Source organism: Podarcis pityusensis, assembly GCF_964106645.2.
Source record: "Podarcis pityusensis genome assembly, chromosome: 8".
Taxonomy (NCBI): domain Eukaryota; kingdom Metazoa; phylum Chordata; class Lepidosauria; order Squamata; family Lacertidae; genus Podarcis; species Podarcis pityusensis.
The window spans coordinates 70,483,514-70,506,906 of record NC_138033.1 but is presented as its reverse complement, the minus strand read 5'-3'; the positions used below and the strand labels follow the sequence as shown (position 1 = coordinate 70,506,906).

Sequence of the window (23,393 nt, the reverse complement as noted above, 5' to 3'; positions counted from 1 at the left end):
ATCGCCAAATGGCAAATTAAACCTAGGTTACGGTCGCCACAGTGGAATGTCTGGGTGCTGTTTTTTGCAATTAATTATTATTATTATTATTAATTTCATTTCTACAGCTTTTCATTTTAAAGAAAAAATCTCAAAGTAGTTTACAACACATTAAAAAAGTAAATAAAACAATCCAAAATAAAACAAATTCAAGCTTTGAGGGAAAATATTTCACATCCTTCTCTAAGTGGCATTTTGCTTTCCCAAGTCGTCAACCTGGTCTCCAGAGATCTTCACGTGGTCGCAATTGGACCCTGGCTAATTTCTAGCACTGCCTCTTACATGCTACAGTAAATGGATGCTCTACCACTGGGATATCCTTTTCCCTAAGGATAAACTAAGTTTCTAGTCCTCACGCTTCTGAATAAAGGGTTGATTTAAATAAGAAGTTGCCTTATGCAGCCAGATCATTGCTTCATCTAGTTTAGTATAGTCACTGAATGTGGCTCTCCGGGGTTTCAGACTTGGGGGATTTTCCCAGCCCCACCTGGAGATACTAGGTTTTGAACTTGGGACCTTCTGTGTGCAAAGCAGATGCTCTAACCACTGAGCTACGGGACTTCCCTGAATGGTCAGCTTGCCTTTGGCTATTACGGTGGGGCAGTGGCTGAGCCGGGGGTGTGCTAAGCAGAAGATAATGCGATTTAGAAAAAAAGGACCAACATCTGTAAAAATCTGACGGTCAGCCACACCTTGAAGCAACTGGAAGAGGAAGTGGACTCACCCACACCCTGCCTCTTTTGGTTTGGGAAAGTACAGACCAAGGAGGAAGAGGGGTGGGACACAAAAGAGAGAGAAAATTAAGAGCGCAGGGCGCTCCGTTCAATAAGCGTTGTGCTAGAGCTAGACAAATATTAACAGTGTCTCCTGGCAGGTGATGTTCAAGGTGGCATTAACTAAGCTAGTTCACCCAATTGCATGGTGTTTGCTCCCATCCATCCCTCTAGACCAGAATTAAACAAAGTGAGGGGTGGGGAAGATTGGTCTGCCGAAAGCAAACAGGGGGATAATGTTTCAAACACCCGTATCAGGACTGAACCCAAGTTGATCTAAAACAACCTTCACCAACCTGGTGCCCTCAAGATATTTTGGACTACAACTCCCATCAGTCCCAGCTAGCATGATTAGTCTTAAAAGCAACCACTTGCTGACTGACATGTAGGAAGCTGCTTATATTCAGCTAGCTCAGTTGCTGTCTACACTGATCGGCAGCAACCCTTTGCTTAAGACAGAGGAATAGAGGAAGCTGCCTTATACAAACCATTGGTCCATCTGGTTCAGTGTTGTCTACACTGACTGGCATTAGGGACGCAGGTGGTGCTGTGGGGTCTAAACCACTGAGCCTCTTGGGATTGCTGATCGGAAGGTCGGCAGTATAAATCCTCGTGACAGAGTGAGCTCCTGTTGCTCTGTCCCAGCTCCTGCCAACCTAGCAGTTCGAAAGCACACCAGTGCAAGTAGATAAATAGGTACCGCTCTGGTGGGAAGGTAAACGGCGTTTCCATGCACTCTGGCTTCCGTCACGGTGTTCCATTGCGCCAGAAGCGGTTTAGTCATGCTGGCCACATGACCTGGAAAGCTGTCTGTGGACAAATGCCGGCTTCCTTGGCCTGAAGCAAGATGAGTGCCACAATCCCACAGTCGCCTTTGACTGGACTTAACCGTCCAGGGGTCCTTTAAAAGGTCAAGGGACCCCTGACCATTAGGTCCAGTCGTGGATGACGATAGGGTTGCGCCGCTCATCTCCTTTTATTGGCCGAGGGAGCTGGTGTACAGCTTCTGGGTCATGTGGCCAGCATGACTGAGCCGCTTCTGGCGAACCAGAGCAGCGCTCAGAAACGCCGTTTACTTTCCCGCCTGAGCGGTACCTATTTATCTACTTGCACTTTGACGTGCTTTTGAACTGCTAGGTTGGCAGGAGCTGGGACCGAGCAACGGGAGCTCAACCCGTTGTGGGGATTCGAACTTCCAACCTACTGATCGGCAAGTCCCAGGCTCTGTGGTTTAACCCACAGCGCCACCTGCGTCCCATAGGGGTCCTTTACCTTTACCTTTTTTACACTGACTGGCAGCAGTTCTCTGGGGTTTCTGGAAGGGGACATTCCCAGCCCTACCTGGAGATGCTGGGAATTGAACCTTCTGTATGCAAAGCAGACGCTCTGCTACTGAGTCATGGCCCTTCCCCTGTCGCATGTTATGCGATTCCTTGACATCCTGGTCACAAAGGTGTCACCCATTCTATAAAACCCGCACACACACTTTAGAAAGGGACGTGGTAAAACAAGTATGATAAATCGTTACTTGTTTCCCACTGCATGCAAAAGATGAAATTTGGGTGTGAAATGTAATAAGTAAGAACATGGGCTCCATCTTGTATACCACTGAAGACACCCAAAAACCAAAGGAAAACTTTAAAAGAGGCCTGGATAACTGTATGAAGAACTTTGCCATACAGTTTTGATCAGCTCTTCTGTGCAATCCATGTTTCATTCACTGGTCAATGACTGAAAGTGACATGCGTGGGTTAGACCGATGCAGATGTCAATTGTGCGTAATACTTGCAGACATGGCCAAAATAAGTAGCGCTGTTAGTTATTTCCGATTGAAATTTTTCAATAAAAGTTAATTAAAAACAACACCACCTGATTATACAAGCATTAGAATATAAATACCCGTAATTATAATACACCATAAAACAAATCCAATTAAAACACTAGAATATAAGTATCCATAAGTAAGATGCAGTAAAACAACAGAACAATTAATACACCCCAGATTTTAAACTGACACAGTTTGGTAGGCTACTGCCTGGATTTAAGAACCCAAAAGCAGATTGCAAGGTAAGACCACAGTTGGACTGACATCTCTAGAAAGCTTTCTGAACCAGCTTTGCAGCAGAACATCATCTGTTTACCACTGATGGCCGACACCTATTCCCAAGGAAACACCTGCTACCTTTTGAGAGATGGCCTCCTCCTCTATTGGATCAGAACCTGGGAGCCCTCAAAAGCCTTTGCACCTCGGCTGTCCATTTATGAAGATGCTACATCAAAACAGGGTAAACCTACTCATGCTTTACAAAGCAATAAAGCTCCTATAACAGAACACCCCATGGTAAGTTCAGGCAATAATGGCTTTTTAAAATAATAATAATAATAATAATAATAATAATAATAGCCAAAGCAAACAAGCAATTCAATGGTAACTGCAAACACACAAGCACATCAGTATAACTCCATTTCAGCACAGCACCCTGTATTGCCATAAATGGGCAGCCAAATCTATGAATGAATGCAGCTGAAGAAGACACAAGTATGTATGGGAATGAATGAATATGTTTAATTATTTAACAGCAGAGAATCAGATGAATGGGATCAGGACCTTTTCCCCGAAGGTGGAGGCACTTACATGATAGTTTTGGGATTCTGCAGCATGCAGGCTTTTGGTCCAAATGTGGTCACTGGGCATGGTCCGTGCAAGGAGCGCGTCCTCCTGAAAGAAGAAGGAGACAGTTTAGTTAAGTTGCTGGATTATCTAAGGTTCTTGGAGAGACTTTTCAAAAAGCGTTTTTTTTTTAAGGTAGCCCCAACTTCATGCACAAAAGCATAATGATAATAACACAGGATTCATATTCAGCTATGGCCCTCGTTTCCTAAAAAGCATTTCTAAGATTCCTCAAATGGAGCTGAACTGAGTTCCCTGGTGCAGGATATGAGCTAGAAGCCCTGAAGCAGTAACAAGGGGGGCGGTGTTATTGTATCATGTCCCTTTACGAACTATGACAGCCTCCAGAGTGATTTGTGCAAGGGAAGGAAGCTTACAAATTGCATAATATGCAAACTGCATCTTGAATGACTAACAGACGCACTTCGCCTTAGCTATCCTACGTTTCCCTAGCACAAGTAAATCATTAACACACTCACACAGTCCGCCTGAATGGCATTATATCATTAGAGCTGGAGAGGGACATTTCGTACATTCGCAACGGTGAATCTTCCATGCTTAAGGGTTGTATCCAATGCTGGCCCCACTCAGAACAGATCCACTGAAGTTAATGGGCACGACTCACTTAGGTTCTTTGTTTCAATGGGCCTACTCTGAGTAGAACTTAGTTGGCTTAGTTTTTTAAACACAACATGATTGTATTTTAAAATTATGCATCCATGACAATCCAAGTTCTGTGACAATCCCACTCCCCCCTTAAAAAAATGCACTGCGTTTTTCACCCTGAATAAATCAAACCAATTTGCCCAGTTATGCTTATTTGGCACAATCTATTCTACCTAACTATATAAGGGATCATAGGGCTTGAAGCCTCCGCAAACTCTGGAAACTTTGTTCAGCAAGTCCCCTTTCGCCTTCTGAGATTTCTGCTGGCATGGCCTGCACTCTTTCAAGAGAATCTTATGTGTTACCTAAGCACTAGCCTGGTCACCACAGGCAACAAGAAACTGCTGGCTGGTGAATGAGCTGGCTGGTGGAGCAGGGGCAGAACAAAAAATGCAATGGGCTGCTGCAGCATGGAAAGAGCTTTCTGCCCCTCCTCTGCCAGCCTCCCTCCCCATCAGGGCAGTAAAAAATATTGTGGGCTAGTAACTTTCGTGCGACTCTTTTACAAGGCCCCCAATTGAGCTAGAAACTCCCTTCTTCACTTTTTAAACCAGAAGCTCAAAAAGTGAGCTTCTAAAGTGCCATGAAACTGTGCTACACAAACAGGCTAGGAAGCAAAGCCAAATGCATAAGCTACTACAGGCCTATGATAAAAAAGAGGTAGTGTGGCAATACAGGTTTCTTTTATATATATAGTGGTACCTCGGGTTGAGTACTTAATTCATTCTGGAGGTCTGTTCTTAACCTGAAACTGTTCTTAACCTGAAGCACCACTTTAGCTAATGGGGCCTCTCGCTGCCACCGCGCCACTGGAGCACGATTTCTGTTCTCATCCTGAAGCAAAGTTCTTAACCCGAGGTACTATTTCTGGGTGAGCGGAGTCTGTAACCTAAAGTGTATGTAACCTGAAGTGTATGTAACCCGAGGTACCACTTTACAATTTTCTGTTACAGTCATAAACAGTAGCAACTTTTAACACACCCTGGAGGTAATAGGCTTCTGGTCACATTACCCATTTTCCTCTTTGAAATTGGAGGCAAATCTATACCAAGGCAGCAGGGTGCTGTACTTATGCTGCAGTCCCCAGTAGAGCGGCATGATCTGAAGGTGGAAGAGCAGTTTGGTACAGGAGTCCTGCCACGGACAGCAAAATCCCCCAGCTTTCTTCTTCCTCTAACCCCCACCCCTGCACTGAGCAGTAAAACTGAACATGGCATGAGATGGCGCCACAGCACTGTGGAACTTCCCGGCTGTTGCAAGGCAAGCCAAGCAAAGCACAACACAGTCAGGAAATTCCAAAACGCAGCAGAAGCCAGAGTGTTTTCCCTCTAGCAGTTCTGGAGGGTGGTTTCCCACCCCTGGTTCTCCCAAGCAGCCCTGGTTGGGATGCTAATTAGTGAAAGACAACTGCCGAGGGGTCAGGGGGAGCTCCTTGCAGTCTCCCACGTTTACGATGCAAACAGTGCTTTCGAGAGAGGTGGTGTGGACGCTGACAACCACTTCCTCCGTGAGTAGGGTTGGTGCCAGCAGTTGTCCAGCTCAGGAACTGGCCTTGGGAGGGCCCCACATGCCGGTCAGACTCAGCCATGCTGCCATTCTCCACTTCCCCTGCAATGCGGGCCCCTGGATGCTTCTCAGCAGTGACGCTTTCGAACGGGGGCCAAGCCCCGCTCCCATCAACGGCAGGCGTTATCCATTTTTAAGCAACACAAAATGTAATGCTTAGGCCCACAGATCTATATATTTTACTGGTTCCATGGATCTGTGGGGTGGGTAGATTTCACAGGAATCATCAGTTGGCGGATCATCAGCACCATGTGAACGGCCCCCTAAAGTCTGGAACCAGCTCTGTCCAGAAGTATCTGCGCCAGCCTGCATTTTTGGTGTGTCCTTTTTGATGTGTTCAGCAATGTGACCCAGTGTGCTGAGTTTCTGGAGATTAAAATACCACCAAGAACGCCCTGTCAGAACGGTCCGACACCTCACTGCAAGAAATGCTCTTAGTTTCAACATTATTCAACCTAAGTTCTCTTAGGTGCAACATTATTATATGCCACAAGCTCAGCTTTCAGAAATGCATGACTAATGCACTGTCGCAAATCGGCCATCACAAGTTACTAGTCCTCCTGCCCAGAACACACCTACGTGGCATAATGCAACAAGCTAAATAAGAGGGCTGGTCTTCCTTGGCTTCCCAACCAGGCAGCCTGGAGGCAAATTCACTTTGGCAGGTGACCAGGAAAGTCTCAGAAATAAAAACACACCTTCCTGATCACCTGGGGCAAATGAACATTGCCTCCAGAAAAGTGTGAAATGAATGCATGAATATAGACACCACAGGATACAAACAGATACACACACACACACACACACACACACACACAATCTTCAAATATCTAAAGGGCTATGATATGGAGGATGGCGCAAGCTTGCTTTCTCCTGCTCCTGAGACTAGGACCCGAACCAATGGGTTCATGTTACAAGACAGGAGATTCTGACTAAACATCGGAAGACCTTTCCAATGGCAAGAGCTGTTCGACAATAGGAAAGACTCCTAAGAGAGGTGGTGGACTCTCCTTCCTTTGAGGTTTTGAAGCAGAAGTTGGAAGGCCATCTGTCATGTATAATCTAGTTGAGATTCCTGTATTGCAGGGGGTTGGACTTAGATGACCCTCACTGGCCCTTCCAACTCTATGATTCTATGAAAGTTTAAGGCCACTCTCTACAAGGTCTCCTCCAGAAGTTGAGACTCCAACTCCCATCATCCCCTACCACACTAATCATGCTAGCTGGGGCTGATGGGAGATGGAGTCCAACAACATTTAGAAGGCCCAAAGTCACACCCAGTGAGTTCCTTGGCCAAGTGGGGATTTGAACCACCATGGGCTTAGCCACCTCAACTAGGCCAACAGTTTCCACTGCCATCCTCCAGGGAAAGGAAACTGGGCTGAGGAGAGCTGGAACTTGCTGAGATCATGAAAGAGGCAAGTCTTCCCTTGCTAATGATTGGTAACATAGGATACCACCTCTTAGAAAGACAGAAAGCCAAGACCACATAACATCAGTCTTGAAAGACCTACACTGGCTCCCAGTACATTTCCAAGCACAATTCAAAGTGTTGGTGCTGACCTTTAAAGCGCTAAACGACCTTGGCCCAGTATATCTGAAGGAGCGTCTCCACCCCCATCGTTCTGCCCGGATACTGAGGTCCAGCGCTGAGGGCCTTCTGGTGGTTCTCTCACTGCGAGAAGCGAAGTTACAGGGAAGCAGGCAGAGGGCCTTCTCAGTAGTGGTGCCCACCCTGTGGAACGCCCTCCCATCAGATGTCAAAGAAAAAACAACTATCTGACACTTAGAAGACAGCTGAAGGCAGCCCTGTTTAGGGAAGTTTTAAATGACTAATGTTTTAATGTATTTTTAATCTTCTGTTGGAAGCTGCCCAGAGTGACTGGGGAAGCCCAGCCAGATGGGCGGGGTACAAACAAACAAACAAATTAAAAATAAAAGTAAAATAAAATCACAGACTAGGTAACTTTTGCGAGCTTATCTACAAGAATGCCTTAAAGCCCATGGCTCCTCTTCTAAAACACCAATTTTTTTCCTGAACGAAAACATAGATTCTCAGAGTATTGCATGCTTCATAATTGTTTCTAAATCAAAGCACAGATTCTCAAGAGTTCTGTATCCTTTAAAACTATCTCTTTTTTCCACTGAACAAAAGCATAGATTCTCAGAATGCTGTGTCCAGTAACAATATCTGCCCTTTGAAAATGTGAGCATGCCAACAAGCAGTGGCAACACACCCACACTGCGGAACTCCCTGCCTATTGACATCAGGCAGACGCTTTCTTAGGCACCTGCTGAAAACATTTTTGTTTAGGCAAGGCTATCCAAACCTGTAGAATACTGACATGCTTTTAATCTCTTTTTAGCTCATCATTGATTTTAACCATTTTAAAAATGTTTTAAATAGTTGTTTTTATCTGTTTCCCCCCCAATCATTGTGTTGCTTTATTCTTTCTGTAAACTGCTTTGAAGTTTTATTACGATCAAGTGGTATATAAATCTTGTTCAATAAATAAAACCTGGTCATAAGGTAAAATCGTGTTACCTCCATTACAGGATGTAAAAACATTTTTTCTTAATCACTGATGAAAGCAGTAACATCATTATTTCTAATCACCACCCAAGGAAGATCATCAGAGATTACTCCTTAGGGAACAGTGGCATGGTTATGGCTTCTGAGTATTTATAGCAATAACCATGTCATCATTACTTAAGCAGTAATCCCCATCATCACGGGTACCTAGAACAGTGACTAAACAGTCCCATGAACTTTAGCAACTTCAAATCGACTCTGCCTGCATCCTCATCTCGACATTCATGTATTGCCACAGCCCAAATGACCTCCAGATTCAAAGCCAGTGTAGTGGTTAGAGTGTGAGACTAAGACGTAGGAGAACCAGGGTTGCAATACCCACTTGGCCATGAAGCCCACTGGGTGGCTTTGGCCCGGCCACTGCCTCTTAGCCTAACCAACCTCACAGAATTATTAGTGGATGCAGCACTCTGAGAATCTATGCTTTCCTATGGCGGATGGGAAGAAAGAGTTTTAGAACAGGAACAATGGGCTTTAAGGCAGCTGTGTAAATAAGCTCACAAACGCTACCTAGTCTGTGATTTTATCTTATTTTTATTTTTACTAGCTTTGTAAGAGCTGAGCAAGTTCTAGCTCTCCTCAGCCCAGTTTGTTCACCCTGAAGGATGGCAGTGGGAGCTATTGTCCTAACAGAGGTGGCTAAGCCAGCGGTGTAGTGGCTAGTGTCTCACTAGGACCTGGGGTCAAAACCCCACTTGGCCATGAATCTCCCTGGGTGATACTTTGGGCCAATTGCCAACTCTCTGCCTAATCTACCTGCTGATTTTGATAGGGTTGCTTGTTTTTTTCTCATTATATATATATATATATAATGCTTTTAGTTGTCGCTGTACGCCACCGTGGAGAAAGGAGAACTTAACAATACATAAATAACTTTGGCCCATTAATTTCAATGGTTTATTCTGGGTAGGATTTAGCTGAATACAAAGTGTTTACTGCTTTAAAGTCTGTTTTTATTCCTATGTTTAAATGAATATTTTATACTGTTTTATGCTGAAAACCATCAAGTGACAAGGTACATTGTCACACACATCCATAAAAGGGAACAGTGCTAAAGTAACAGGCCCTCACGTCTCTCCTCAACAGCTAAACTGAAGTGCATCTATATGTACCCTAACTCTGTACAGAAGCAACTGCTCCAAGATGCGGATTAAGACCTGCAGGGTTTTGTCCTGGGCCTGTTGTTGTTCAATGTCTTTATAGACGATTTGGATGAAGTAATAGAGCGGGCACTCATCAAATCTGCAAATGACACCAAACTGGGAGAGAGAGCTAATGTCACAGAAGACACAATAGGGATTCAAAATTACTTTAACAGATTGGAGAACTCACAAAATGAATTTCAATAGGGACAAATGCAAAATTCTGCACTTAGGTTGAAAGAACCAGCTGCACAAATATAAGATGGGGAACACCTGGATTCAGCGGCAGAACTAGCTGCTCAGGCACCCAGAGCGGTGCACATGCCGTGCACCTGGGGGTCAGGGCGAGCCACCCAGGGGGGCAATCGGCATGGCAATCGGCGCCCATTGGAGGCAATCGGCGTGGTGATCAGCACCCAGGGGGGCGATCGGCACGGTGATCAGCGCCCATTGGGTGTGATTGGCATCCAGGGGCACGATTGGCGCCCATTGGGGGCGATCAGTGCGGTGATCGGCGCCCTTTGGGGGAGATTGGCACCCAGGGGGGCAATTGGTGCAGCGATTGGTGCCCAGGGGGGTGGGGCAGCGATCCGCCCAGGGGGGATTTTGTCCCCTCCCCATGGATGACACCTGGGGCGGCCCGCCCCGACCGTCCCCCCTTCCTACACCCCTGCCTGAATTGTCAATAGTACATGTGAAAAGTATCTAGGGGTTGTAGTAGACCACAAGTTGAGCATGAGTCAACAGTGTGATGCAGCAGCAAAAAAAAGCTAACGCACATCCAGGCTGCTGCAGCAGCAGCAGCAGTATAGTATCCGGATCAAGGGAAATAATTGTGCCGCTCTATTCTGCCTTTGTCAGACCACACCTGGAGTAGTGTGTTCAGTGACAAGCTGGAATGTATGCACAGGAGGGCGACCAAGATGACCAAGCCTTATGAGGTATGGTTGAAGGAGCTGGGGATGTTTAGCCTGGAAAAGACACTGGCTGGAGATATGATAGCCATCTTCAAATATCTTAAGAGCTGTCACATGAAGGATGGAGCAAGCTTGTTTTCTCCTACTCTGGAGGGTAGGACTCGAAGCAATGTCTTCAAGTTACAAGAAAGGAGATTCCATCTAAACATCAGGAAGAACTTTCTGACAGTAAGAGCTGTTTTGACACTGGAGCTGACTTCCTCAGGAGGTGGTGGACTACCTCTCTTTGGAGGTTTTAAAGCAGAAGTTGGATGGCCATATGTCTTGGATGCTTTGGTTAAGATTCCTGCATTGCAGAGAGAAGACCCTCAGTGTCCCTTTCCAACTCTACAATTCTATCAAACGTGGGTTCACTCATGCCAGGATGAAGGCTCAGTCTGGCAACCTGCAATTCAGGTACTAAAGGAGAAGACACAAGTCATGTCACCTCAAGGCAAAAAGGAAAACAGATTCTTTTGCAAGGTGCCAGCTAGCAAGATTCACTTAGATTTAATGTACTGGGTGTTGCAAAGGTGGCTAAGCTGGTTTGATTAGGACAAATCAGATCATTTTTTTAAAAAACTGTCCTGATACTCCCCTTCCGCCCCAATGCATGCACCGACAAGACAGCAGGAGCACCTTTCTATTACACTTTTACAAGAGACACCAGAAGGCAGGCCACAATCTCTTTCCCGATCCCTCTCCAAGTATAAAGTTTTATTCAAGTTAGGCAACTAAGGCTGCAATTGTAAAACACTCTTACTAGGGAGAAGTGTCATTATACACAGTGAGTTAGACTTACTTTCAAGGTAAACAAGACACTCCCTTATCTAGCCACCTCCTACACCCTCAGCTGCAACCACAAATTTCAGTACTGCCTTTCACCCACTTGCAGGTTCTCCTATCTACTTTTCTGTTTCTTTTTCCCCACGTAAAGAAAGACATTTGGAGCAAGCCAGCCAGATGCCAATTTCTACCTTAAAGAGCATCAACCTGATTACATTGGTTGGGGAAAAATACCTTCTACAACCAGCACTGCAGAACCCTGGAGAGTATACGCACACGTGTGCACACAAACCCTTCTTCCCCTAGATTAGTGGTTTTCAGCAAGTGGGATTCAGCTGATGACCAGATTGCACCTAAAATGGTTTGCACCAACAGTATTGTCCTCCCCTTTTCCTTCTCTAAAGTATGATAAGGGGGGAGACAGAGAAAGAAGAAAGGAGAACCAAAGACAAGAGGAAAACAGAGAGGGTAGCACAAAGGTGGATGTGCTAAAAAGTTAAGAGTTGTTGCAAGGCAATGGCCCACAAACAATTAAGATTTCCACCCTAAGAGATCCAAGCTTCAACTTGCCTTCATTTAAGCTCTAAAGCTCCACATTGCAGCCATCGTCTATCACTCTAGAGAGAGAATTCTACCTGCTAAGCAACTCCATGGTCTCAAGCTGTACAGAGGTGACAGGCAGGCAGGCAGGCACTCTGGCGATCGAGCAAGCAGCACCTTCCTTTCTTGTGATGACAACCTGGGCAATGATCCCTGCACAGATTACCAGCAGTCCCAGTTGTCCACGTGACAAGCTTTCACAGCCATTAAGTCTGGCAAATCAGATAGAAAATGGGCAGCACTTGCATACTGTGGAGCAACAAAGCAATCTCTGGAGAGTTACCTTTGCACCATCATTAGTCACCATACAGCTGAAACCACAAAAAGCTACTTCAAGAGACCACACAACTGTTGGTTCTGTTTAATGGGGAAACAAAACTGCCTGCTATTTAAAAACTTTCCAGCTGTCGTTTTAAGAAATATAGAATTCCTGATGCCTCCTTTGAATGCAGTGAGACAGACTTTATCTTTAAGCTCATTATTATTGTTGTTATGAGTGTGTGGGTGTGCCAGACCCCTCTAATCCCTGGATCCAGCAAATGTTAAAATCTAATTGTTATAAGAAAAAAACCTGCTCCTTTTCTGTTATGGGGCACCCAAGAGTCCTTATGTAGGTTTTCTATCGGTACGAGAAAATAACAGAGGCCAACCAGAGAATACTGAGAAGCAAAGCAGCTAGCAAGCCTGATCTTTATTAACTGCTGCAACAGGGTGCTCACTCACCACATGCAGGAGGGAGGAGAAACCCGGAACAATGGTGTGCAAGCCCGTTATAAAGACTTTTGAAATTGCCCACCCTGGAGCCCAAGACCACCCCCCAATACATCATACATACATCACAAAAGGGGCCATCTACAGCAGAATCCTGACTGGAAGAAACCTGTTGATGAGTTTACTTTGAGAGCCTGGCCATTCTTTTGTGATGATAAATACTTAATTCCTGAGTCCAGGTCACAGGCTCACCCTATTCATACCCAAATGTGCCCTTAAGGCAGGATTTGTGAGCACAGAGACAATGGGGAGGCTTTTCCCATTTCCATCCAAACAGCAGAGGAATATCTGAGGTCACGGGGAGAGTTGAAATGACTTCAGGATTATTTTCCTGTACTGTTTCAGACATGTGGTTTATATATTTATGTACGTGTTTGCCTGGTACATTTATTTTATATCTTAGACCTATAATTCTCAAAACACGAATCAATCCTTCTGGATCCAGCACAGATTCAACTGCTGGAATAGCTAGGCCAGCCTGGTAAAGGTAAAGGTAAAGGTAAAGGTAAAGGTAAAGGTACCTCTGACCATTAGGTCCAGTCGCGGACACTCTGGGGTTGCGGAGCTCATCTCGCTCTATTGGCCAAGGGAGCCGGCATTTGTCTGCAGACAGCTTCTGGATCATGTGGCCAGCATGACTAAGCCACTTCTGGTGAACAGGAGCAGTGCACGGAAACGCCATTTACCTTCCTGCCGGAGCGGTACCTATTTATCTACTTGCACTTTGACGTGCTTTCTAACTGCTAGGTGGGCAGGAGGTGGGACCGAACAATGGGAGCTCACTCCGTCACGGGGATTCGAACCGCCGACCTTCCAATCAGCAAGCCCTAGGTTCAGTGGTTTAGACCACAGCGCCACCCGCATCCTGGTAATGGCCCACTAAAGGTAACTGCTTAAGGGAACAAAGGGAGTGGCTCTGTACCAGAGGGCGAATGGGTGGGCCTCCCTCCCTGGTTAATTAGAAAGACAAAAAGCCACAGCTGAAGCTGGATGCAAAAGTGGCAGGCTGAAGAAGCAGAGAGAGACAGGTCTGATTTCTGCTGGAATCCAGGGCTGTGGCTATGGGAGAAGCAAGACCATCTTGGGGAGTTAATGCTGTGAACCTCTCCATTGCAGATTCAGGTTGTACATGTGTTTAAATAAACCATATATCACTAATGCACCACTGCCTCTGCTGTGCCTCTTTCCAAAGCAAACACGAACCCTGGGTAAGCATCTGGAATCCCTGAAATTTCACACTGCTCAGAGACTGGGGTAGCATGCAACACTATCATTATCATCATCATCAACAACAACATCACCATTAATTTTATAGGAAGCTGTCTTATACCGAGTCAAGCCACTGGTCCATCTAGCTCAGTGCTGCACTGACTGGAAGTATCTCTCCAGATTTCAGATAGGTGAAATTCTCAACCCTTCCCGGAGATGAGATAGATCAGGGGTGTCCAAACTTTTTTCAAAGAGGGCCAGATTTAATGAAGTGAACTTGCGTGAGGGCAGACCAAAGTTGTTGAAGTTGTTGAGCTTTTGTTACAATGCTGAGCTTTTTTTAGGATTTTAGTAAAGGTAAAGGGACCCCTGACCATTAGGTCCAGTCGTGGACAACTCTGGGGTTGCAGCACTCATCTCGCTTTATTGGCCGAGGGAGCCGGCGTACAGCTTCCGGGTCATGTGGCCAGCATGACTAAGCCGCTTCTGGCGAACTAGAGCAGCGCATGGAAACGCCGTTTACCTTCCCCCCAGAGCGGTACCTATTTATCTACTTGCACTTTGACGTTCTTTCGAACTGCTAGGTTGGCAGGAGCAGGGACCGAGCAATGGGAGCTCACCCCGTCACAGGGATTCGAACCACCAACCTTCTGATCAGCAAGTCCTAGGCTCTGTGGTTTAACCCACAGCGCCACCCACATTCCTTTTAGGATTTTACCCCAGGACATATACTGCCACGGGGGGCGGATTAAATCAGCTGACGGGCCAGATTAGGCCCCCGAAATGGATTTTGGACATGCCTGCCATAGATTGAACATGGGACTTTCTGCTTACAAAGCAGATGCTCTACCACTGAGCTACAGTGGATTTTTACAACCTTCTTTTCCTGGTTGTGTGTCTTGGTGAAAAGCTGTTTTCCATCCCGGCTGTCTGAGAACAAGTTGGTAGGCTTCCATCATGTATATGCGTGTGTGTGTGTGTGTGTGTGTGTGTGTGTATAGGTCATCGCAAAACTATAAAGCTGTATAAAAAAAATCAAGAGGGAGATGCCACAGGTACTTAACCCTTTGGTGTCTCCCCTCCTGGGTTACCATTAGGGGGCAAGAACTGCACTCCCATGAAAGTGGGAGAGAGATGGTGGGACTATACACTTTAGAAGGACTTTATACAGTTTAGATAGCCTGCTACTGATTTGCCTGCTCACTTATTTTTCAGATGGCTGTTGTTAGATATACTGCTTTAGATATGCTGCTTTATAGTTGCACCCCAAAAAAAGAGGTAATAACTGATGCTATTGCACTCCAGATTGACAGGACGATACTGTGTAAAAGTTGACACTGCTGCTTAGTAAGTATGCATTACGTGAGCAGTGTACTACATTCACTGCTTATTACTATTAACTTTTAATTGTTTTGCTATATAAGGCTATTATGTTGTGCACTGACACACACTGTTCGTTATGTTCTAGGTTCTGGGCCACCTTGTGATCTTTTGACAAAGGGTACTGCGGGGTGCTGCAGGGGGAACCAACTTTTCTCCAATGCTATTTAACACCTATTGGACCAACCACTCAGAGCAGTCATTAGGAGATTTATTTATTCTTTTGGCGAGGTGCCAGAAATATGCTGATGACATCCAGTTCTATTTCTGGGCAAAATCTGAATCAGGAGAGGCTGTGCATGACCTGAACCGGGGCTTGTCTGCAGTGAAGAGCTGGGTGGTGGAGGCTCTGTGGGTAACTGGTTTCCCAGATTTGGAAGTTGGGAAGTTTGCGTATCCTGAATGGGCATGTAGTTTGGGTGGGGGCGTCCTCCTAGATTCAGCGTTGTCACTTGGGACACACATTGTCTCAAACAGCAAGGAGCACATATTGCCACCTATGGTTAGTATGCCTATCCTGGATGGGGATAGCCTGACCACTATGATACTTACATTGGCACCTTCCAATTAGATTCTCATAATGAGCTCTATATGGGGCTACCATTGAGGCTTGGAAACTTCAGCTGGTGCAAACTGCAGCAGCTAGGATACTGACCTGGAGCCTCTTGTCATGCATATGTGTTGAAAGAACCAGTGTTGAAAGAACTGCACAGACTGCCTGTTAGCCTATTGAGCAATCCAATATTTTGTTATGAACAAATAAAGCTTTGAACAACTTGGGACCAGATTACCTAAAGGACAGGCTTCCCTGATACCGGCTGAGTAGATCACAAAGGTAATCAGAGGCCTTGCGAAGCCATGACCTACAGAGACATCTGGCAGAAGCATGTAAGCAGGGCCTTCTTTGTGGTGGTCCCTTACTTCTGGAATGCCTTCCTCTCCATTATTCAGGAGGCACGAACTATTGGATGCCTTCATTGTTTAGTAAGAACATAAGAACTTCCTGCACCAGGCTATTGGCCCATCTAATCCTGCATCCTGCTCTCTCCAGATGCCTCTAGGAAACCTACAAGCAGGATTCAAGCACAAGAAGCAATCTAACCATAGAGCCAGAACATAACCATCATAGCTGGTAATCGTTGATAGTCCTAACCTCCATGAATTTGCCCAATTCTTTTAAAAAGCTATCCAAGTTAGTGGGCATCCATAGCTGAACTATGTGCTGTGTGAAGAAGCCCTTTCTATTATCTGTTCTGTATCTCCCAACATTCAGCTTCACTGGATGTCTGTGAGGTCTAGTGTTATAAGAGAAGAAAACCCGATTTAATTGCTTGACATTTCCCTGTAACTTTTCTGCCATAGGACTCTGCAATTTGGTTTCTCTATTTTAAATTGTTTTAAATATGCTTTCTTTCTTTTTTTTTACAAAACATTTACAAACCGCTCTGAGAGATCTTTTAATATAAATGGTACAGAAATATTAAAAATAAAATAAAATACCACCTCTCTCAGTGTTTGGACAGGATCTTGTTGCACAGACATCCCTGTTAACAAAGGGCAAAGATCTTCAGATGTTCAGGAGATGATTGCCAGGGTTCCTTTCCTACCGTCAGAAAGTTATGGGAGTTCTGACAATGGGCAACCTCTGGCACACATGCACAAAGGTAGCTTAGCGGCCAGCAGATGGCATAGATTTACGTGAGTCAATTCAGTGCCTCTGGCTTCATACCTGAATTCTTTGGTGCTGCCTAGGGCCGGAGATGCAGACAGGCTGCGCGTCTTGGCCCGCCCACGCATGGAGTTGGCGCAGCTCCGCTCCTCGTCGGCCCGACATGAGGAGCATTGGTAGCAGGTGGAGTCTGAGCTGGCATCGTCCCCGCCAGGGCTGAAGGCTTCCGGCTCCATCTCCATCCTCAGAAAATAACTTTCCTGGGAAGAAAAAAAGCAGGGTTCAGGTGAATGTTAGGTTTCAAAACCAATGACAGGTCAAGACCCACAGAATAGCTACTTTGCTGGATGGAAGCCCAAGGACCAGCTAACCCAGCATTCAGTTTCGTAGCCATAAAGGCAAGAGTCTTTCTCAAACACATGGATCCAGCCCTTGATTGGGTACCCAGAGATATGCTGCCTCCAGGATGCATCCAACATTAGTCCCACTTGGAGTAGACGCACTGAAATTTGCAACAAGGACTAACTTAGGTCCAGTGATTTCAGATGGGTCCGCTCTGAGCACAGCCACCTATACCAATCATGCCACGAACACATCATATTAGAATACAGTGGTACCTTGGGTTAAGAACTTAATTCGTTCCAGAGGTCCATTCGTAACCTGAAACGGTTCTTAACGCGAGGGGCGCTTTCACTAATGGGGCCTCCTGTTACCGCTGCACCACTGGCGCGTGATTTCCGTTCTTATCCTGGGGCAAAGTTCTTAACCTGGAGCAACCACTTCCCGGTTAGCGGAGTTTGTAACCCAAAGCATCTGTAACCTGAAGTGTCTGTAACCCGAGGTACCACTGTATAGTTTTGTATCCTCCATGAGGCCTTAAGGCACTGCTGGGTAAACCTTCAGTCTAGGGGTTGAATGTGGCCCTCCAGGCATCTCCATCTGGCCCTCAGGACTCTTCCCCGGCCACAACCCTCACTGGCTCAGCTCAAGTGCTTTTGCTTGGCTGTGTCATTGAACTCTGATAATGCCTCTTCTTGCTCGCCTGGCTGGATAGAGCTCTGCCTGCTGTCGAATCATCTCCCTCCCTTCACGGCATCCCTTCTCACCCCAATGCAACTCAATTACATTTTTTATTACAGCTTTGTATACATTTCAGCCCTTGCTTCACCAAACACAGCCCTGAGTTTCCTAAAACAGTTTATGAGAAAAGGGTACAAGGCGTTCCTGATGCCTTCTGAGCTGGTTGTCCAATTTACATTTTTTTTTGTGTGTGTGTGTGAAAGCAAGCCTCCCTCTGGTTTTCTGGGTCTCTCTCTCGTTATAGGGATGCTGTGCCTGGCTGGATGTTACACAAGGAGGGCAAAAATTCACACCTTCACTAGGTCACCTGCCTATATATACACAAGAGGCCTACTGGATCAGGCCAAAGGCCCATCGAGTGCAGCATCCTGTTCTCAAAGAAGTGGCCAGCGCAATGCTTCTGGGAAACCAGCAAGCAGGACTTGAGCACAACAGCCACTTGATATTCCCAGCAACCTAGCATGCAAAGGGATAGTGCCTCTGACCATGGAGGCAGAACATGTCCCTCTTCTCCTTAAGGAGATGCCAAAGTGGTGCAGTGGTTAGTGTGCTGGACTATGACTTGGTAGGCCAGGGTTCAAATCCCCACTCATCCATGAGGCTCCCTGTGTGACCTGGAGCCTCTCAGCCTATCCTACCTCACAGGGTTGTTGTGAGGATAAAATGGGGAGAGGGAGCACCATGTATGTTAAGCTCTTTGGAGGAAAAAGTGGGTTATAAATGAAGTAATAACTAAGTCTGAGTGTTGCTGGGAGTGTTGGCGCTTGGACGGCTTAAGACTTTTTTTGCTTCTTTAATCCCTATAGGGCACCAGTGTACTTCAGTTAAAATACAGAGAAATCATTTCCTCCTAGCATGTATCCTCTCGTTTCCAAGCTTAAATTCTCCTTTGAGTCTTCATTTTAAAAGGTATTGCTTGGGTCAAGCTCTTGAAATGGGGAAGTGGGTGCTGTCGACATTTCAATAAGCAGGATACAAAAATCTACAATGTATAATAAAAAAGGGGTGGAGGCAGTGGAAATTCTGACTATTAAAACAGCACATGGATTTCGGTCTCGGCTATAAGCATTCTGAAATTTTCAGACCACACACAGGTGCTAGCCTCATTGAGACTGGTGCATTTCAAGTTTTAAAAGAATTTCTGCCATTTCATTTAACAAGCTGACCTTCTTCTGATTGGTCCCTCTCCAATACAGTCTGAGAAGTACTGTACAGCCTTATGAATACTTTGAAAAAGGAAAAGGCAGCAGCAGCCAAGGTATGTTTAAATGCAAGCAAAACCGTGCTACACCTGAGTGGAATATATTGCATTATGTTAGCAGGGGAGGCAAAAGTATTATTATTTCAATGTTTGCTCCTCCTCTTCTTCTTCTGCTTCTTCATCATCATCACACAGCTTAACCATGAAGTGATTCCAGCTCATGTCAGCAGTTCTGCAATGGCTTGTTTCAGCCTCATAATTTGTGAAATAACTATTGTGGGCTTCTTAAAAACAACAAATAGGCTTTCTGTGCTACTTGCGCAAAATATATTGAGCCAGTGGCCTTTTGAAACTACAAATTATGGTAAGAACACACACACACACTATATATAAATCACAATAAAATGAAGCCGCTCCAGTGGGTTAAAGCTTTTCTTTAGTGTCAATTTTGCAACAAGAGCACATATTCTGCATTGCCAGGAGTGAGAATGTTTGTGGCTCTCCGGATGTTCTTGTGGCCCTCCAGATACTAGGGTTTTTTTGGGGGGTGGGGAAGTGTTGGCTATAGTTCCATAGCTTAAAAAAACCCCAAAAACCAATACAATAAAAATGTATTGGCACAGTGACATTTTTATCCAATGACAGTAGATCTATTGACATTAATAGACACGGCTAACTTGGGTCCATTAATTTCAATGGGTCTACTGCTGCAAGTAGATGTTAGTTGGCTACAGCTCAAAGAAATCAAAGGAGAAAGGAAGGTGGTACATGTACAAAAATTAAACCAGGGAAAGCTAATCATATTTTAACCACACCTTATAGCAGAGGTCACCAGCCCAGCATCCACAAAGGCTTTTACTGGTGCCTCAAACTCTGAGCTTTCATTTTTTTAAAAGTCTCTAGCTCTGCTACAAAGTAAGTTATGGGGCAAAAAGTGCAAGTACTTTCTAAGAGATTTCTGTGAAATGAGAGTAAGTGAAGTGTGGCCACCTTGTATATTTATCCTGGTACTGAGAAACACTTCCTGTTGTTCCTAGATTGCTTTTTAATCCTTGATATTTAGTTTTTATGTTGGAAGCCACCCAGAGTGCCTTGGGCAACCCAGTCAGGTGGGTGGAGTATAAATAATAATAATAATAATAATAATAATAATAATAATTATTATTATTATTATTACTATTATATCAGCAACAGCCTGTGTGTGTGTGTGTGTGTGTGTGTGTGTCTGCAAGTAAAATCAACAGTGTGTGACCCCCACAATCAAGACTAGCAGGACACAGCTGACTTCCCATGGTAAACAAAAGGCTATTGGGAATGGCTATCTCTCTAATGTTTATGCTTTGCCACCTGCTACAGCAGCCATGTTGTGACTGGGGCTCCCAGCGCATGCTCAAACTTCAAAATGTGCCCACTGGTCCAAAAACGTTGGTGAGCCCTGCCTTATGGGTTAATCTGTTACTTCACAGGGTCATCAAAACAAGCAACCCCCAAACCAAGAAAAAGGGCTCCAAGTCCACTTGTAGGGCAAGAAAGAGAGGCCCCACTGGTCCTCTCTTAACCAGACCCTCCAAGTGTCCCTATTTTCCACGGATGTCCCTGATTTAGAGAAGCCATCCCAGTTTTTTATTTGATCCCAGGTATGTCCCTATTTTCGTTGGAGAAATGTTGGAGGATATGGAGTTATCCAACCCCTGAGCTGTCTGAAGGCAATCCTGTATAGGGAAGGTTTTTTAAAATGTTTTATTATGTTTTTATGTATGTTGGAAGCTGCCCAGAGTTGCTGGGGCAACCCAGTAAGATGTGTGGGATATAAATAGTAAAATTATCATTATGGAATGGGACATCCCTATATTAACTGGAGAAATGTTGGAGGGTATGGTGTTAACTCAGAGAGCACCTGCCGGGGGTTCTGCTGAGGACAGCCATCCCTGCTGCAAAGTCAATAAAGACTTCTTTTTTATTTGTCCCTTAAAGAGGCGTATCATGTTAATTTTTCTGAGACTGCCAAAAAACAAACTCTGGTGTACCAGGCGCCGATCAGATGTGACTGAACCATGACTCCCATAATTCCTGACTGCTGAGCATGCTGGCAGGAGTTGATGGGTGCTGGGAGTCAAGCAACATCTGGAGGGCCACAGATGTTCCTCATCCCTGTCCAGTAAAGAGCCTAATGAAGTAGTCCTCTGATGGCTTTATATTGGAAATGGCTTTATGTTCAAGTGGAGAGGTGATCATCTCCAAATTCTGCTTTTCATACTTCTGCAATGTATTTTGGAAAGTTGTTGCTCACTATGCGTTTGGACATTTCTGCGGATACCATAACAAAATTTTGCATGATGGTTCCCAAGTTCAAGGAGCAGGCAACATCTGAGGGGAAAGCCTTGAAAAGTTTCAGATCAGGTAGGACATCATACAAAAGTGGCCAGAATTACAGTAGTACCTCGGGTTAAGTACTTAATTAGTTCCAGAGGTCTGTACTTAACCTGAAACTGTTCTTAACCTGAAGCACCACTTTAGCTAATGGGGCCTCCTACTGCCGCCGCGCCGCCAGAGCATGATTTCTGTTCTCAACCTTAAGCAAAATTCTTAACCTGAGGTACTATTTCTGGGTTAGCGGAGTCTGTAACCTGAAGTGTATGTAACCTGAAGCGTATGCAACCTGAGGTACCACTGTATATCACTATATGGAGCCTAGCCAACTTTCAGACTGGTCTTCAACCCACTATTGCATTACGCAGGAGGACTGCAGAAGCACAGGGGCGATGCTGCAGTCAGGTAGACTAGCTCCCTGATGCTATAAGGGGGTCATACCACTTTGTAAACAAAGGACAAGAATGCAGGCATTGACAGTTCTTTGCCAAGTGCAATTTGTACAGAAGTTTGTAGGACCAACAACCTAAAGAGGGCTTATTTTACTGTTCTACAGGAATTTGTAGAAGAAAGAGGGCTTCCTACCCTACTAAAAGAAACTTTATGCAGAAACTTCACTCTACAGAATGCTTTATAGAATAGCAAATAAAAACCCAGGGGGGAGAAAACAAACAGGTGCTGCCTGGAAGAACAATAAAGTGAGCCATTAAGGAAACCCATATGTTGATGAACTACAAGTACCATGTATGGTGGGGCTGATGGGAGCAATGTCTGGAGGGCCAAATGTTCCCAACATCTGGGTTAGAGTATAAGACTATACTCAGAAAGTCTTGCATTCAAATCCCCACTGAGTCTCAAAGCTCACTGAAGTGACCTAAGGTCAGTCATTGTGTCTTCCTTAGCCTAACTTAACTCACAGAGTTCCTGTGAGGGTAAAAGGGAGAGGGAGAGAAGAATTATTTGGGCCACCCTGAGTTCCTTGAAGGTAAGGTGTGATAGAAATACAATAAATATAGAAGTGTTAAGAAATAGGTCATTTTTCTCCCTCAGTAATTTCACTTGATGAGCAAAAATGTTCAGGTTGTGCCTGCGGAGTGGAGGTCACATGATATACTATGGCACCACATAGAGGGTTCAAAATATTTCTGACAGCCATTTGCTCATGCCATCATTAATTGGCCAGAAGAACTAGATTACCCTGTACGACGTCGGCCTATACATTACACAATTAAGAACTCACCATAACTCATATAACACAAGAGGACAGTGGGGCATTCAGAAAGCAGAACAAGAAAGCGCTTTATCTCGCTCTTAGTCTCCCTTTTTGCAAATAAAATGCTTTATTCAGTAGTTAACACACTACTTCTCAGGAACCCAAACATTTTCCCTTTTCAGCACACAGAATATGAGAATGCTAGCTAAAATACACTTTTTAATTTTATTCTTTCCTTGTCTCTCTATCACAGTAATTTAGCTTAAACCACACTTTCAAGACTTCACTACATTTGACCTTACACTGAGAGCGAGCTGAAATAAACACAACATTGAGGTCACCCTGTAACATTTCAGTAAAGGCAGAACTTGATCTCAGGTCCTCAGGGGAGGCTGCTCCATGAGGGCAAATGGGGCACTGCCTCACCAACCTCAATCTGCCCTCAGCCAGTCCTCACCTGCCTGTCTTCTTACAATCAGTCAGGCGGTGGTTCTGCCTGCCATCAACTCCAGCGCCACCTACTGTTGGTCTCCTTGGCTACTGCCCTACCAGACCCAATGGGCACCAGACACCACTGCTGGTCTTGAAGAACTAAAGTAAAGTTTTGGATTTGCTGGACCATGCTATTTGTACATTCCAAATGCACGACAGAAACAATTTTTCTGAATGCATTGCAGACTCAGAATTTCCTGTTCCTGCTGCCAGTTT

At 45.1% G+C, this 23,393-nt stretch overlaps 1 protein-coding gene across 4 annotated transcripts in view; it reads right to left on the bottom strand.

Annotated features, from left to right (window-relative positions):
- Nucleotides 1-23,393, bottom strand: part of NADK (NAD kinase) — a 52,970-nt gene that overhangs the window by 26,888 nt on the left and 2,689 nt on the right. For 3 of the 4 annotated variants that reach the window (XM_081016180.1, XM_081016179.1, XM_081016178.1), the window contains exons 2-3: nucleotides 16,882-17,081; nucleotides 3,448-3,531 (exon numbers count right to left, since the gene is read on the bottom strand). In XM_081016180.1, coding sequence (XP_080872306.1) covers nucleotides 3,448-3,531; nucleotides 16,882-17,063 — 266 coding nt within the window. In that variant the 5' untranslated portion in view covers nucleotides 17,064-17,081. Of the gene's footprint in view, nucleotides 1-3,447; nucleotides 3,532-11,827; nucleotides 11,975-16,881; nucleotides 17,082-23,393 lie in introns of those variants that run through there. The other variant, XM_081016181.1, reaches the window with a different exon arrangement.